Source organism: Diaporthe amygdali (genome assembly GCF_026229845.1).
Source record: "Diaporthe amygdali strain CAA958 chromosome Unknown NODE_1_length_4327563_cov_65_473760, whole genome shotgun sequence".
Taxonomy (NCBI): domain Eukaryota; kingdom Fungi; phylum Ascomycota; class Sordariomycetes; order Diaporthales; family Diaporthaceae; genus Diaporthe; species Diaporthe amygdali.
In genome coordinates, this window is record NW_026517021.1 from 3761401 (window position 1) to 3776011 (window position 14611).

Sequence of the window (14611 nt, forward strand, 5' to 3'; positions counted from 1 at the left end):
GGGCAGGTTCGACTTGGAGAAGCGAGTGCAGGCGGTACGTGCATTTGCCAGTGACGGCGTAGAGAAATCGAAGTCCTTTTCCATTTTCACCCCTCATATACCAAAACCCACATCTTTCAATCTATCTAGTATCAAGACTATTCCTAACAATCTGGCGTCTTCATCTCTACCGTTTAGGTTCAAGGCAGGTGGTGACGGAGGAAAGATGCCGTCCGCTGTCGCGAGCCACTCGCACCGGGCGACGACCAAGGTCAATAACAAGGCCTTCAAGTCCCGGAAGGCAACCAAGGGGGCTATGAGAGATCAGTTGAAGGGTAAGATGAGTCACGCCGGCCAACATTCACAGCACATGCCATCATGGGCATTATGTGCCTTCATACTTGCACATATGACCCATTGCCCCTCTCCATCTTCAAGCGAAACACTGAAGAAAAGTCGGCTAACCTAGACATTGCTGCCTTCATTTAGGCAAAGTACCAAACGAGCGCAGAAAGACACCTCACCAGCAAGTCATGTCCAAACTCGACCGACGAAACCAGGCCAAGCAGAAGCAGGCCCAGAAGCACAAAGCTCACCAGCAGGAGACCGTGGTCTTCGCTGGCAAGGACGGGGCTCCCCGAAATGTCGCTGTCATTCCTCTCTGCCCAGACGGCGATTCCACTGCTGCCGTCCGGGCCTTGAATCAGAGTCTCGACATCGACCAGGAAATCACAACTGGCACCGCTCGAGTGCCTGTCGATAGATTCAAGCAAAAGCTGCAATACGTCGCCCTGCCGCGGGATCTCACAGCCTGCTTGGATGCCGCCAGGGTCGCTGACTTCGTGGTGCTCGTTCTGTCCGCAGATGTCGATGTAGACGACCTCGGCGAGCTCATCCTTCGGAGCGTTGAGAGCCAAGGTCTGTCAACTTTGTTTACCGTCGTCCAGGGCCTGAATAAGACGGAGACTGCAAAACAAAAGAACTTGGTTCTCGATTCTCTGCGGTCATACATCACACATTTCCACCCGGAGCAGCACAAGATTTACAACCTCGACAACAGGCAGGAATGCTCAAATTTGATGAGATCCCTCTGCAATTCGACACCGAAGGGTATCAAATGGCGGGATGAGCGAAGTTGGATGCTGGTGGAGGATGTCAAGTTTGCAGACTCGGAAGAGACCTCGACCATTGTCACAGGTGTTGTGAGGGGCAGAGGGCTACAGGCAGACCGACTTGTGCAAGTGGGCGACTGGGGATCGTTCAAGATCGAGAAGATCACCGCTGCACCGCTGTCAAAGAGAGGCAAGAAGTCGGACGAGGGCATGAATGTGGACGACCATACAGAGGAACCGCTCGCCGTTCCTACCGAAGACCAAGACGACCTGAATGACCTGGCACCAGAGGTTGCGACCATGCGTGATGCAGATGATGATATTGACTTGGATGATGCCACGTCCGTGGCGCCGTCAACGAAGAAGGGAGTGTTGCTGGACGACCATCACTACTTTTCTGAAGACGAGGACAACCTTCAAGTAGAACAGTTGAGGGTACCTAAGGGCACCTCAAAATACCAGTCGGCTTGGTATCTGGAGGACAATGCGTCTGACGACGGCTCTGACATGACCGACATGGACATGGCCGAGGATGAAGCATCTGAGGCCTCTGCAGCACCAGAAGATGGCATGGAGGGAATTGTCGCAGATCGCATGACCGAGGCTGGGCCGTCGGAATACCCACAGTCAGAGAAGTTTGAGGAACTCGATGAGAACGATGACGCTGCGCAACTGGCTCAGTACAGGTCAAAGAAGAAGAGCGAAGCTGAAGAGGATCTGGAGTTTCCTGACGAAATCGAACTACACCCCAATGTCCTCGCACGCGAGCGGCTGGCGCGATATCGTGGGCTGAAGAGTCTGCGAGAAAGCCCTTGGGAACAGGATGAGGATCGAGCTTACGAACCTGAGGAATGGCGCCGACTTCTGCAAGTTCAGAACTACCAAGCTTCTCGAAACAGCGCACGTAATGAGGCCCTTGTGGGAGGTGTGCAGCCTGGCACTCGGGTTCATGTTCACATCAAAGGAATACCTGCAGAGGCCAGAGCGACGTATCACCCAGACAAGCCTTTGACTCTGTTCTCACTATTGAGACACGAGCACAAGCGGACGGCGGTCAATATGCTCATCAACTTGAGCTCGGACTATTCTAGGTCCATCAAGTCGAAAGAGGAGATCATCATGCAGTGTGGTCCTCGGAGAATTGTCATCAATCCTCTCTTCTCGCAGAGCGGCAACACCCCTAATGACGTGCACAAGTATTGTCGCTACTTGCACCCAGGTCAATCTGCTGTGGCGACCTTCATGGGTCCTGTTACCTGGGGCGCCGTGCCAGCGCTCTTCTACAGAAGATCAAAACCGGGTGAGGAGAAGGGCGAGGACGAGCCTGACTTGCCTCTAACGTTGATTGGCACGGGTACTGCCATGGGCCCATCTACCAACCGAGTTATCGCTAAACGCGTAATCTTGACTGGTCACCCGTACCACATCCACAAGAGGATTGTGACCATTCGATACATGTTCTTCAACAGGGAAGACGTCGAATGGTTCAAGGCGCTACCCTTATGGACCAAGAGAGGAAGAAGCGGCTACGTCAAGGAGGCGCTGGGAACTCACGGGTACTTCAAGGCGACCTTCGACGCACACATCAACCCTCAAGACACAATTGGCGTCAGTCTTTACAAGAGGGTCTGGCCTCGCAATGCGACGCCATTGCAAGGTTCGCTGCTGGAATCTTCAGAAGAGGCTCCGGAGCTTGTCGAGGTCATGGAGGAATAGGAGCACCTCCGAGGATTGCAGATATCATGAGACGGCGTTCAGGTATAGGGTATCATGTTTCTTGAGTTTATGAGTACAATGAATACCAACAACCAGCGGCCAAGTAAATGGCCAGCGATTTTGATATGGAGCCAATGAGGCTTACAGTGTCTCGTTACTTAATTGAGAGCATCCAGACCGGGTGTTGCTGTGGGGCCTCCTCGTGATTTCTGCACCTCCTCAGCGCCACTCGCCCTCCAGGCACTCAGGATAAGGTTGACAATGTGATCCACACCGACATCCTTCTTGACCTGCGCAAACACTGTGGGTCCACCCTCCCGCATCTTCCTGGCGTCCCTCTCCATAACGCCCAAGTCGGCGCCCACGGCCTCAGCAAGGTCGGTCTTGTTGACGACCAGCAGGTCGCTCTGAGTGATGCCTGGCCCTCCCTTACGGGGAATCTTGTCGCCGCCAGATACGTCGATGACATAGATGATGTAGTCGGCCAGCTCCCTGCTGTAATTTGCGGCGAGGTTGTCGCCGCCGCTCTCGATGAGCAACAGGTCGGTGTTGAACTCGGCGTGCAGGTCCTCGAGGGCGGCGAGGTTGGCGCTGATGTCCTCGCGCACGGCGGCGTGCGGGCAGCCGCCGGTCTCGATGGCGCGGATGCGCTCGGCGGGGAGGGCGCGGTTGCGCGTCAGGAACTCGGCGTCCTCGCGCGTGAAGATGTCGTTGGTCACGGCGGCGATGTTGTACCGCCCCCGCAGCGCCAGGCACAGCGCCAGCATCAGCGCCGTCTTGCCCGAGCCCACCGGCCCGCCGATCCCGACTGTGAACGCCCGCGAGCCCCACTGCCGCCCTTCCGTTATGGGCATCTCGCGCCCGACGTAGGAGCCCGGCCCGTTGAGGATCTCGTGCGTGTGCCCGTGCTCCTGGGCGTTGAAGCCGCCGTCGTGCGAGTGCGAGTGCGGGGCTGACCCGTCGTGCGAGTGTGTTGCCATGTTAGACGGTCGAGGATCTTGTGTTGCGCGCGTGGTATAGTGATTGACTGGAGCAATTGGCTGGAGACAAGATCTGGTGATACAGCAGTGCTCTATTTCGAGGGGTCGAGGTCGAGGGCCAGAGAAGTCTGGGCGCGGGGTTATCATCTGAAGGGTCCTCGAGCTGTAGCTCTGGTGGGTCCTTGAATAAGACCTTCTAGACCCCTGGTCCTCGCGGCTTACCTAACCCCTCCCTGCTGTTTACGACTTCACTCGCAGCGCGTCCGTGATCCTTTCTACCCATTTGCAGCTTTGGAAAGCAGGCAGATCAACTGGCATCCCTAAAACTCGCCAAGCATTTCATCTCTTCCGTTATGAACCTCTTCACATGACACGATCCAGCCATTCTCTTGCCCGATTCCCCTCAGCACCAGTGCCATCATCTCCATCGAAGGCCGGTGATGCCCGAGGACGTCACGAGCACAATTGGCTCAACAAAAGATCACGAAGCTGTCTATAGCCCTTCTGAATTTGGATATGACTTATGAAAGATCTTAAATGAGCTTGCATTGGTTTTACAGGTCTATCAAGAAAGCAACGGCTGTCTTGGCCGCTTAGACACACCTTAGGAACAATCTCGGCGCTTCCCCTTCTCACGAAGGTAACACGTTCTGGAAGCTCTGAAGCCAAGCCTGACAAGTGTCGAGGTCGGCCTTTCTGGCTTCGAATCCCTTTGATCATACTTCTCTTTCCTCCAGGCCCCTTCGATCTTGTTTCGCCAGCTCGAGATCGCATGTACCCGTTATTCAGGTCCTTATCTGGGGAGCAGCGCGAAACAAAGTCGGATTGAGTTGAAGACTATCTAAGCGGGAGAAGCAAAGCCAGATATCGCTGTGGATTAATAATCGAAGCAGGTGAAGTGCGAGAATGCTGCTAATTTGGCACATTGGGCTCGCTGGAAACGATGGCATTGCTTTGCCGTGGGTAAGACTTGAGCGCTTTGTGTTCGTGTTCCCTTGCTCGGTATGACGAGTTGAGATGTCGAGACTCGTTGTTTTGCGCATCGCTCAAGCTCAGTCTAAGCAGTGTTTGCGGCTCAAGCGAGCATATTTGAGCAATGAAGACGCTTCAAGGAGGACTTGATGTCAGGATTCATGCCGAGAGACAAACTTCACCTTTGCTCATTGTAGATCGTGTGTCAGATCACTGCGGATAGCGCTCCAGGGAAGACCAAAGTTCAGATGAAAAGAGCTTTATAAAGGTGACGAAACCGTTGCTGATATGGGAGCTAGGTCAACGTTCACGCGCCCTGGTGCAGTGGTCGAGAACCGGTTAATCCAATAATTCTCTGCCTTGCCATGACGAGACGACGCAGCTGAGGGGGCCTGGCTTCGCATCACCCGGGGTGCTTTTTTGTGTTTCTTTTTTGGTCTGTTTCCTCATTGACTTAAAAGCCACCCAAGTGACCCTCCTCCTCTATCAGGACAGCTCCAGGGAAATGTCAATACTGGAGTCCCTTGATTGAAGGCAAAGCAGGGCAGTTTGGTCATACTGATGCGCTTCACAGTCGCCTTCCCCTTTCCAGTGATGGTTTGCAGTGTTTTGTCCATTCTGCAGGACCGAGCTCATTTACAGCAGACGCTGGCTAGGTCGGACAGTGTTTGAAGCGGAACGTCGAAAGCGGTCTAGGCATGCTAGAAAGAAGAATTTGCTAAGGGTTATTCTAGACCATTTATTGAAACAAATACTTCCAAGGCTGTGGATAAGGAGGACAAAAAGGACACTATGCTAGCTGGGAGGGAATGTAAGGAGGGAGCGGATTTGGAGGCCGGACATAAAAGGGAAAAACGGATTTTAACTCCGCTAGGAGTGCTTTGGGTCTAACCCGCTTTCGTATTCATCTCTTCAACAGCGACTTTGTGAATAGGACGTATCTACAACATCGCCAGTCATTTGCTCCTTGCTCATGCCTGGTCTGCCTCTTTCCCTGCAACATGCATCGAGATTACCGGCATCGGTGAGTCCGGACTCCGTTGTCATAGAAGAATGGACTGCGAAGTGAAATATAAATATTGCCCTCGTTTTGTAGGAAGGACCGTTTTACCAGCACATTGACTTCACAAAATTCTACTGCCCTTTTCCTCATATCATCTAGCTTTAAGATTCGTCTCATCATTATGCCTCCCATCAAAGGGCAGTCCGTTGTCGTTGTTGGTGGCTCTTCTGGCATTGGTGCCGCCGCAGCGAAACTGGCCTGCGTTGAAGGCCTCAAGGTAGCCATTGCTTCGTCCAATCGCGGCCGTGTCGATGAGGCCGTCAAGAAGATACAGGACGCCGTGCCTGATGCCAAAGTCTCTGGGTTTATTGTCGATATCAGCGGTGACGACATGGAGTCACAGCTCGAGAAGCTGTTTATCGATGTCACGGACGCCAACAAGGGGCCGATTGACCACATCATCCTGACTGCTGGCCTTGCCAACGTCAAGCCCATCTCAGAATTCACTGTCGAGTACTTCAAAGAGGCCGCACCACTGTACGCTCTCTCTCTCACAATCCATCACGTTCAGACCCAGTGAAGGCTCGCTGTCGATACTGACACATAAGACACCTCCAGGCGCATCGTCGCACCCATTCTCATCGCCAAGCTGGCTCCCCGTTTCCTCAAGCCGCACTGGACATCCTCGCTCATCTTCACAGGCGGTGGTGTCGGCGACAAGCCCGTGAAGGGGTACGCTGTTGGTTCCGGGTGGGCTGCTTCCCTCTATGGGACCGTACGCGCCCTGGCCCTCGAGATGGCGCCGATCAGGGTCAACGCGGTCAGTCCTGGTGCCACAGCTACGGAGCTCTGGGGCCCACCGGGTGAGGCACGCGACAGGCTGGAGGCCATGGTTACGTCTAGGGCGCTGTTTGGCAAGCCTGGGCTTCCGGAGGAGGTTGGCGAAGCTTATATTTATTTAATGAAGGACACCAACAACACCGGGAGCGTGAATAGCTCTAGTGGGGGCTCTTTGCTCCAGTGATAGAGACATTGAATGATTGGCCCTTTTGCATTGCTCACCTTTCTAGCAACATGAAATGTGGCTATTTTCTCAAAATATCTTGGGGTGAATGCAAGTCTCATGTTCTCATCCGAGAAAATACATTGTGCTATTCTGAGGACTGGGGAGCCATCAAATTTCCGTTACAGTATAGCGAGTCGAAGATATTGGCTGCACACATATGTAAGTTGTGGCCTGAGAATGTGCCACTAATATTGAAATTGATGTTACACAATGCGGGCAGCCAATCGTGGCTAGTCTTCACCATCAGGCTGCCATGTGCAATGAGGCGAGCAGATGAGTGCAGAAAAGAGGGGAGATGAAAACATGACACTTCATCGAGTTCTCGAGTAATTCGCCACACTTTCATCTAAAAAAAGCCTTCGTATCAATTCTCTCAACGCTTAAAGTCGTGTCCTCACACATCCTATCCCGTCAAGTCGAGTCTGCTCCTAATCAGTCCCTCGATTCTACAATGTCGAGCGTGGAAGTCGCAGGTCTAGCAGGTACTTGGGTTGCTGCTGGTCTGGCATTTCTTGGACTATTCGCGATTGTTGGCCCTCTCCTCGTGTGGTCGGCAAGCCGCTCCCAACGTCACAAAGCTCTGATGAGCATTGGTCTCAAGAACAACGGGTACCTTTCTCGCGGTTTAACGGTGTGGCCGGGTATCAGATTCTTTCAGACCGAGCATGTCCCAATCTTGAAGAGACTTCAGTTGTTCGCAGCCGACGAGTGGCGAGATTTCGATTTGTCACGGCTGGAGAGCATTCCCGAATCGACGGTAACATGGGTCCAATTTGGAGCGTGTCTTGAGGCATATGGTCTGAACATACGGCGCGGAAAGGAAATCAACGCAGTCGAAACCGAGGATGCAAGACTACAGCTTTATCTGCCAGTTCATAAGGCATATTTGTTCACTTTCCTCGTCATGGGTCGATATCAGAGGAAATTCGGCCAGCCGGATCTCACTGTACCTGGAGCATCGGATATGACGGCCCATGTTGCCCTACCCGCTAAGATTCAGTCATCTTGGAATCAATACCCACAGTCGCAATACACTATTTTACACGGTCTTACAGGGTCCTTTATCTTCCACAAAGACCTCCAGTCGGGCATTACTGGCAAGGTCAGTTTCGTGACGAATCTCGGACAATGTCCATCGAAACTAGCAGCAGAGAAACTTTCTTGGTCAAGCATCACTTTTCTAGCGCTTGGTTATCTTCCCTTGCCCTCGGGCCACTATCTTTGCTTTGCGGCAACAGGCAATGACTGTGCCCTCGGAACAGATAGCGCGCCTCATTCTCTAGACAGCAACTCCAGCTCAGTCGTTGCAAGTGGTGATGTGCCTCGGAACTTGGCTCTTGACGACTATTATAACTCTCGACCCACTCAATTTTTACATCAAATCCAGGCTAATAAGAAGAATCTGGAGAATCTCAGACTTGAGGTGTATAACCTTCAGAAGGTGAAGATTGAGGAGACCGATTTACCGCTAAACTTAAGCGGCCCAAATAGTGCAATATGGATTCGGTTGCTCCGGAAAATCAGTCCAAAAGAGGTGATGGCAATTCAAGGACATTTACAGGAGCTTGCTGCTATGACCTTCGTCCCGCCACAAGAAGAGTATGTGCGAGTCTTCACACACAACACTCCAGAATCCTATGGAATGCCGTTTATGCCTTCTATGGGGGTCGGTTATCAACCTATGCCTACCGTCCCCACGCAATTTCAGGACAACAAAGCGCAAAATTGTGTCTTCATCACCCGTGCCTCAGCGCAAGTGTTCGCGCTAGGGCTTCTCCACTTGCCTTGGAGTCAGAAAAATTATATTGTGGGCAAGGTATTAGGCAGCAGTATTGTGCGCAGTTTTTTACTTCAGGCCGCATCCGCTTGCATCAGATTTCTCCTGCGGTTGAAGAAAATTCACTCCGTACTGCACCTTGGCCAGGCAGATACAGCTGAATTCCTTGCCGCAGCAGACAAGGTACTGCAAAAACATGAGGATATTGATGGGCTCTGTGAGCTAGACGAATTCTTGTCTAGGATACAGCATCGAACTGCGGAGGTGTCACTGATGATCGGAGTCCTCGTCCTCACCAACATCGAATATCGCGAGCTAATTTACCAATCCGTCCGCCATGCCAACAGCAATATCTCTAGACTTCCAAAAGCCGACACTGAATTGAACTTCGACACTGGACATGTCAAAGTTTCTGGTGCTTTCGGGATCGAACATGTCTTTGTGGTCGACCTAGATTGCTTGTTGGAGGACCTTCCTGGTCATCAGCGGAGTCAGAGCCGCACCATCAAAGTTGATTTCGCCACAACGCTTTTAGCTGGGCTAAAAGCATACATGCGTAGCCTGATGCTTCAGAACTGCATCGATGGTTTGTACATTGAGAAAGCTATGGATTTCAGTGGAGACGTATATGATATGATATAACATGACTTGGCTTCAGTGGTTCCCAAGGGACGATTGGGAATTTGATCTTAGTTTCCCACTGATATTCATCTCTCATTAGATTTTTGGGACAATCCAAGAACGAAATTCAGTGGGAAGTCATACCAAAAGCTCAATTCTTATTTAGTGCAGCTGGAGGCTAGATCACCACATCACTACACAAAGATGAGCGCGGTAGAATATGAGCTAAATAAATGTCTTCGCTATTTCCGTCTGCCTGGTATATAATCTTTCCGGACATTCAACCATGACTACATTGCTGTACTGCTCGAATGTTTCCTTACATTGGCCGCAAGAAGACAGGGAAAGTGGTCTGAACGGAGATGAATACACAAAGGGTGTTGCAGTGGGTAGTGTTGAAAGCTACGGTGATACTCGGCACTACAACATCCTTCTCTGGTTGGTGCTTTTGGGCAATAGGGCTTTTTGCTCCGTGACACTCAGTACAGAGTGCTACAAATTTTCAACGTAATTATATAAAGCAATTGGTTGTATAGCCAAAGAAAATTGACAAGCACTTTCTAGAGCTATGGAGCTTCAGGAATCGTCTGGGAAGTCTACAGCCGTACTCGGCACATTCCTGAGACATCCAGAACTTGCTTGGCGATTCCTAAGATCAAAGCGACAACTCACTCTACTAAATCCAATTCACCAGGGAATTTATCCTAAAACCTTTACCCCAGAAGTTATTCCTCATTCTAATTGGACAACCTGATATGGGATTACCTCCTGTGGGACAATCTGCTGTGGGATTATCCTCTATAGAGAGCTCTACAGAGATTCCTAAGATAGGTTTTCAACCTTTTTCAGCGTCTAACACTGCCAGCTCACACATATGTCTGTGGACTGGTGCCACCACATTTCACGGCATGGTAACCTACTTGTGAAACACTAACAGTCGTCCCCAGCCTTGTTAAATGCAATCACGAGATGACGATTCAGTCACTTAGGGTACCAATCAAACATACGAGCTGTGTTTACGAATCCGACCCAAGCTTTCGAGCAATACGACGGGTGATATGGAGAAGCACAGTGGGAGTCGGTTGAGGCTGTCAACATCGAAATGTGTACGGCAGCTTGTGCTGCTTGGGGCAAGCCTGTCTGGAGTGAGGAGGAAAATTTCCTTTTGCTGGACTTGGCGGCCAATATAATCTATTTGATTTCTCAGTAGTAGAGAATTACTTATCTAAAATGAAGACAATATAGACAGATGATATTGAATCTACCTGTTGCAATAAGCAACGAAGCTTGTAGGGAACATCGGAGACTTGACTAACATGCCCCAACCGTAACATTCAGCACCTCAGATAACATGCACGAGAATTCCCTGTAGATAGCCTCTGGTACATTGCAAAATTAAAATCTCACACACCTGATACGCCTGTCGCTGTTTTGTTAATTGGTGTGATGACCAGGCAAATCTCTAAGGCCTTTGTGAGCCGTTGAAGATATCATTGAAACTTTTTCGATCCTGAAGACCAACACGCTACGTCTAAAATTATGCAATGTACTCGAGAATCCTGAGAGTCATGTGAGTAGCCTTAATACGGTTATTAGACTCTAACGCATACTGTTAATACCATAAACTGGTCGCAGTTGAGATAAAAGGTAAAAAGTTATCTGATGATTGCTATCAGGTGCTGATGTATTTTAATGGCTGCCAGGCAATGAGAAACATTTAATGATCAATCACTGAATCTGGCTGCGCTATCAAGCCATGTTATCACTTTGAAGTTTTCGCTCTTCGAAAACCATTCTCAGCTGCTCTTGTGATTTCTCAGCTGTCTAGACAAGATGCATATGCTCTCTCCCCAAGCCCAGCTCTTGAAGCTCCCCATTCATCATCCCGTGGATATACGCCTGAGCCACTAATATATGCTTTGCATTACCCTGAATTTCCACTCTCGCTTTGCGCAAAACGTTTGGAGTTACGGCACCGTTGAATATGCAAACCAAGTCGCCCTTACGAACCCCCACGTTTCCAAACCCAAAGCGCCCTGCGGCCGTGCTGAATAACTGTCTGCCGAGCTGGACTTCACACATGTTTCTCGAGAAGGATATCGCCGGTGATCGTCTTCCGAGAGCGAGCGTTTCCTTGTCTTCTTCTGTGAATTTGTAGCCGCCCTCACTAAATATTGCATCATAGCTTCCATACCTGCCAGCATTTAGGTCCAGGCATTGCTTGATTGGTCAAATAAAGAGACTTGTCCAATCTTACCTATCTGTTAATTCTTCAAATTTTATCTTTATTCTCGTCATCCGGTTGTGAAGGTCTCGTAGGGCATATAGTGTCTCGTACGTAAACTCCAAGTCGCCCGCCGCCAGGGTGGTCACGTTGCCGACCAAAGTGTGCCAGTAGGTATCTAGGCTCACACGCGCGCTTTTGCCGTCTCCTGGAGGGCCGAGTACCTTGTCGGCGACGGATTTCTCCCATTCCCCTATCGTCGCATGCATTTGAAAGTGTTCAGTCAAATGGATGTCCAGACGGTACTTGATGTCAGGAAAAGCCGGATAGACATCTGTTATAACGTCAAACAGCGTCCCTTTTACTACAATCTCGTTCTGACTCGATCCTTGTCTTATATCTACTTCCTCAGTATCGGCTGTGTAAATGTAGTTATGTGAGGTGAAACCCAAGGCGTTATTTTCATTTGCCTTAGAGAATCCTCTCTTGCCCAGTAGTGTAAGGCTGAATGGTGTGCTTGGTTCACGCCGCACCTGCAAGTCTGGACACCAGCTGGGAAGCGTAACGGTCTTGTTTGGTAAGCAGGCATAGCTGAGCAATTCCCACAGAAACTTACGAAAGCTAGGCCGCCCGCTATGGACAAATACGTAGCTCACGAATACTGTATACAGCTCTGCGAGATCCATATTGTGGTGTAACCCGATCTTATCGACTTGTGATGTATGCTTAGCGAAACCCAGCACCCCAAAGACGCGGTCTCGCGGGTCAAAACAATGGTGTGACATTGTGGTCAGGTGCAGGGCGTGGAGCAGGTGATCTGCATCTTCAAGTATGGAGACCTGGGGCGAGGGAGAAGAATCAGACGTGGTGTCGGACAGTCCTTGCAGTTCTGACTTCTGTTGGAATTCGATAGACCGACTCCTGTGGAAATAGCCACGGATGGAGATTGTGCTCATGCTGTCCAGAAGCCTGAGAAAGTCAAAGCCACGCCGAAGCCCTTCCCTGCGCAAGACATCGAGGCCCGGTCCCAACTTTTGAGCTTGGTTGGCAAGAATACCTAACATGAAACCCAACGAAGTCTCGACTGTGTCGAGATCAATTGCTTTGTCGCCGACCAGACCCACCGTGAACCGCGCCATAGCAACTTCCTGCACAACCCAAAGTCTACTGTACCAGTCGTTGAATAGAAGGTCACAGAGAACATCCCAGACGGGGGAGGACGCATTCGGCATGGACGCGTGGGAGAAGTCCGGTTCAGGCTGGCGCGAGTCCATCAGGTAGGCGAAGGTCGCCTTGCCAATCTCGATGATCCGAGGAAGTAAGGCAACGGCGGTGTCATTATTATGTGCCCCGTGGCCAGGTCCGAACCACACGATGAGCTGTGTGGCCCGGCGGTAGATACTGGCCATGCGTCCGATCTGAATCATCTTCTCGTCCTCGTCCTGCTGGTTGATGCAGACGGCATCTATCCAGATTGGGCGTGGCGGAGAGTCCGCCTGTTGCAGTCGCCTGGCCAGGAATGGAAGGGCGCTATTCAGATTCTTGTGAACGCCGAGAGCTTGACCGTTGCAGTTGATGGGGAACGTTTGGTCCTGGGCACCCCACGTGTAGGAGAGAGCATCATAGTCGCAAGGGGTCACAGTCTCGCCGTCGCCATCGCCAGTCGGTAACTGTACTGACTCAAGCTTCCACTTTAAGTTTCCAGTGTCGTCAAACTGAGGGGTCAAAAGTCGGATTTGGTGGCTGCTGAGTTGAGAGTATTTGAAAGGTGGCAGATCCCGCGGCATGATAGAGGTGTGCAAATAGCAAGAGTCGAGGATGAGCGCCTGATCAGAAATGGCTCACGAAAGAAAGGAGATTTGAGAGCTTGCTCTAACTGTTATTCCGGAAAGAATTCTTCTCCCAGCTCAGATTAGATGGTTTGGGCGAAAGTAGCTGGAGATGCGGTGGACAGGTCTTACTTACATCGGCACGTGCTTGCGCGCTTACATGTATGGAAGTGCCTTGCTGCGCAATACACCTATAACACTCTCTAGGTACTTACAAGAGGTATGATGACTGTATATGCTGACGCAAAGAAGACTTCTTTCCTGAACTATCACATCACGGGACAACAAGCCGTAATCAACCACCCATTCACGAAGGTTTTTAATTGAGAGCATATGATGGTTGTAAGGTCTTACCCAGGCTTGTCGCCATTGTCTGCTTGCATCCGTAATTATTCAGCCCCTCATTGGAAAGACTCTTAGAAGATGATAAAATCCCTTAATGAAAGCACTCCTCAGGTTTTGATTCTGTCAACACCTGCAGTCAGGAACGTGGCTATATAGGGACGACACATAAACATAACATGACCAACCAACCAGATGATGCCAAAGATCATACTATGAAGAGCAATTAAATCTTTGAAAAGACAAGTTCGAGGGAGATAACTTGCAACAAGTTGAGCGACCTCAAGCCTACGACAAATTATGTGAGGCCTTTATCGTTGGCTGGGAGGTATGTGAAGGCAGTTGAAAATACAATAAGGACATTCAGGGGTAATTTGCACTTTTTAGGACTGCTCTTATGACTGGTATATGATGGACCAGGGGCTGTTTCTGTATAATTCTTTTTGATGAAAGAGCCTTGCAGAGCACCTTGAGTGGGGAGGAGAGATACGCAGAAGCTCTGAGATACAAGATCGGCGGGTTATATATAAAAGGAGGCAGATGGAGGAAGATTGGTAAGTCTTTTTTTTTTTTAAAGGGCTATCCATGATTATTTTGGAGCTTTGGGAAAGTCTTTATAGCACAGAACTAGGTTCTACAAGTCTCTTGCTGTTGTCAGACATTCAGACCACGAAAGAGAACTACGGGTTGGGATGGCTCGGACTCTATCTTGTCCAGACACACAAAATGACCTTGAGTATATTGAAAAGCCAGCCTAGACTCGAGACAGTGCTGTTGGGCTTCTGGTTTGAATGACCTAGGCGCAGAAATTGTCTGCCACACGAGCTAACTTGGAAAATTTGCTCGCAAGTTGGTCCGCGTAATTACTGCGTTACGCGTTTACCTCTATTCGTCACTTGTGGATGAAAAGTATCATGGATTTCGTGACGCGCTCATAAGGCCAATGGTCCTAGATATATGTATGCTTGTGATGGATCCAGATATCATGCG

General features: G+C 50.3%; 4 protein-coding genes across 4 annotated transcripts; 2 read left to right on the top strand and 2 right to left on the bottom strand.

Annotated features, from left to right (window-relative positions):
• Positions 1–205: 205 nt before the first annotated feature.
• On the top strand, positions 206–2807 carry J7T55_006722 (uncharacterized protein; the record flags this gene model as incomplete). Its single annotated transcript, XM_053131799.1, has 2 exons — positions 206–314; positions 469–2807. The coding sequence occupies 2 exons, from the start codon at positions 206–208 to the stop codon at positions 2805–2807; spliced, it is 2448 nt and encodes an 815-aa protein (XP_053001485.1).
• A 158-nt stretch (positions 2808–2965) lies between these two features.
• J7T55_006723 (urease accessory protein ureG) lies at positions 2966–3787 on the bottom strand (the record flags this gene model as incomplete). The annotated part of the gene is made up of 1 exon (XM_053131810.1): positions 2966–3787. The coding sequence occupies one exon, from the start codon at positions 3785–3787 to the stop codon at positions 2966–2968; it is 822 nt and encodes a 273-aa protein (XP_053001486.1).
• Positions 3788–5943: 2156 nt separating this feature from the next.
• Positions 5944–9247, top strand: J7T55_006724 (Carbonyl reductase family member 4; the record flags this gene model as incomplete). Its single annotated transcript, XM_053131821.1, has 5 exons — positions 5944–6299; positions 6381–6699; positions 6954–6987; positions 7215–7930; positions 8390–9247. The coding sequence occupies 5 exons, from the start codon at positions 5944–5946 to the stop codon at positions 9245–9247; spliced, it is 2283 nt and encodes a 760-aa protein (XP_053001487.1).
• Positions 9248–10975: 1728 nt separating this feature from the next.
• Positions 10976–13237, bottom strand: J7T55_006725 (uncharacterized protein; the record flags this gene model as incomplete). Its single annotated transcript, XM_053131832.1, has 4 exons — positions 10976–11046; positions 11155–11393; positions 11484–11703; positions 12067–13237. The coding sequence occupies 4 exons, from the start codon at positions 13235–13237 to the stop codon at positions 10976–10978; spliced, it is 1701 nt and encodes a 566-aa protein (XP_053001488.1).
• Positions 13238–14611: the final 1374 nt, after the last annotated feature.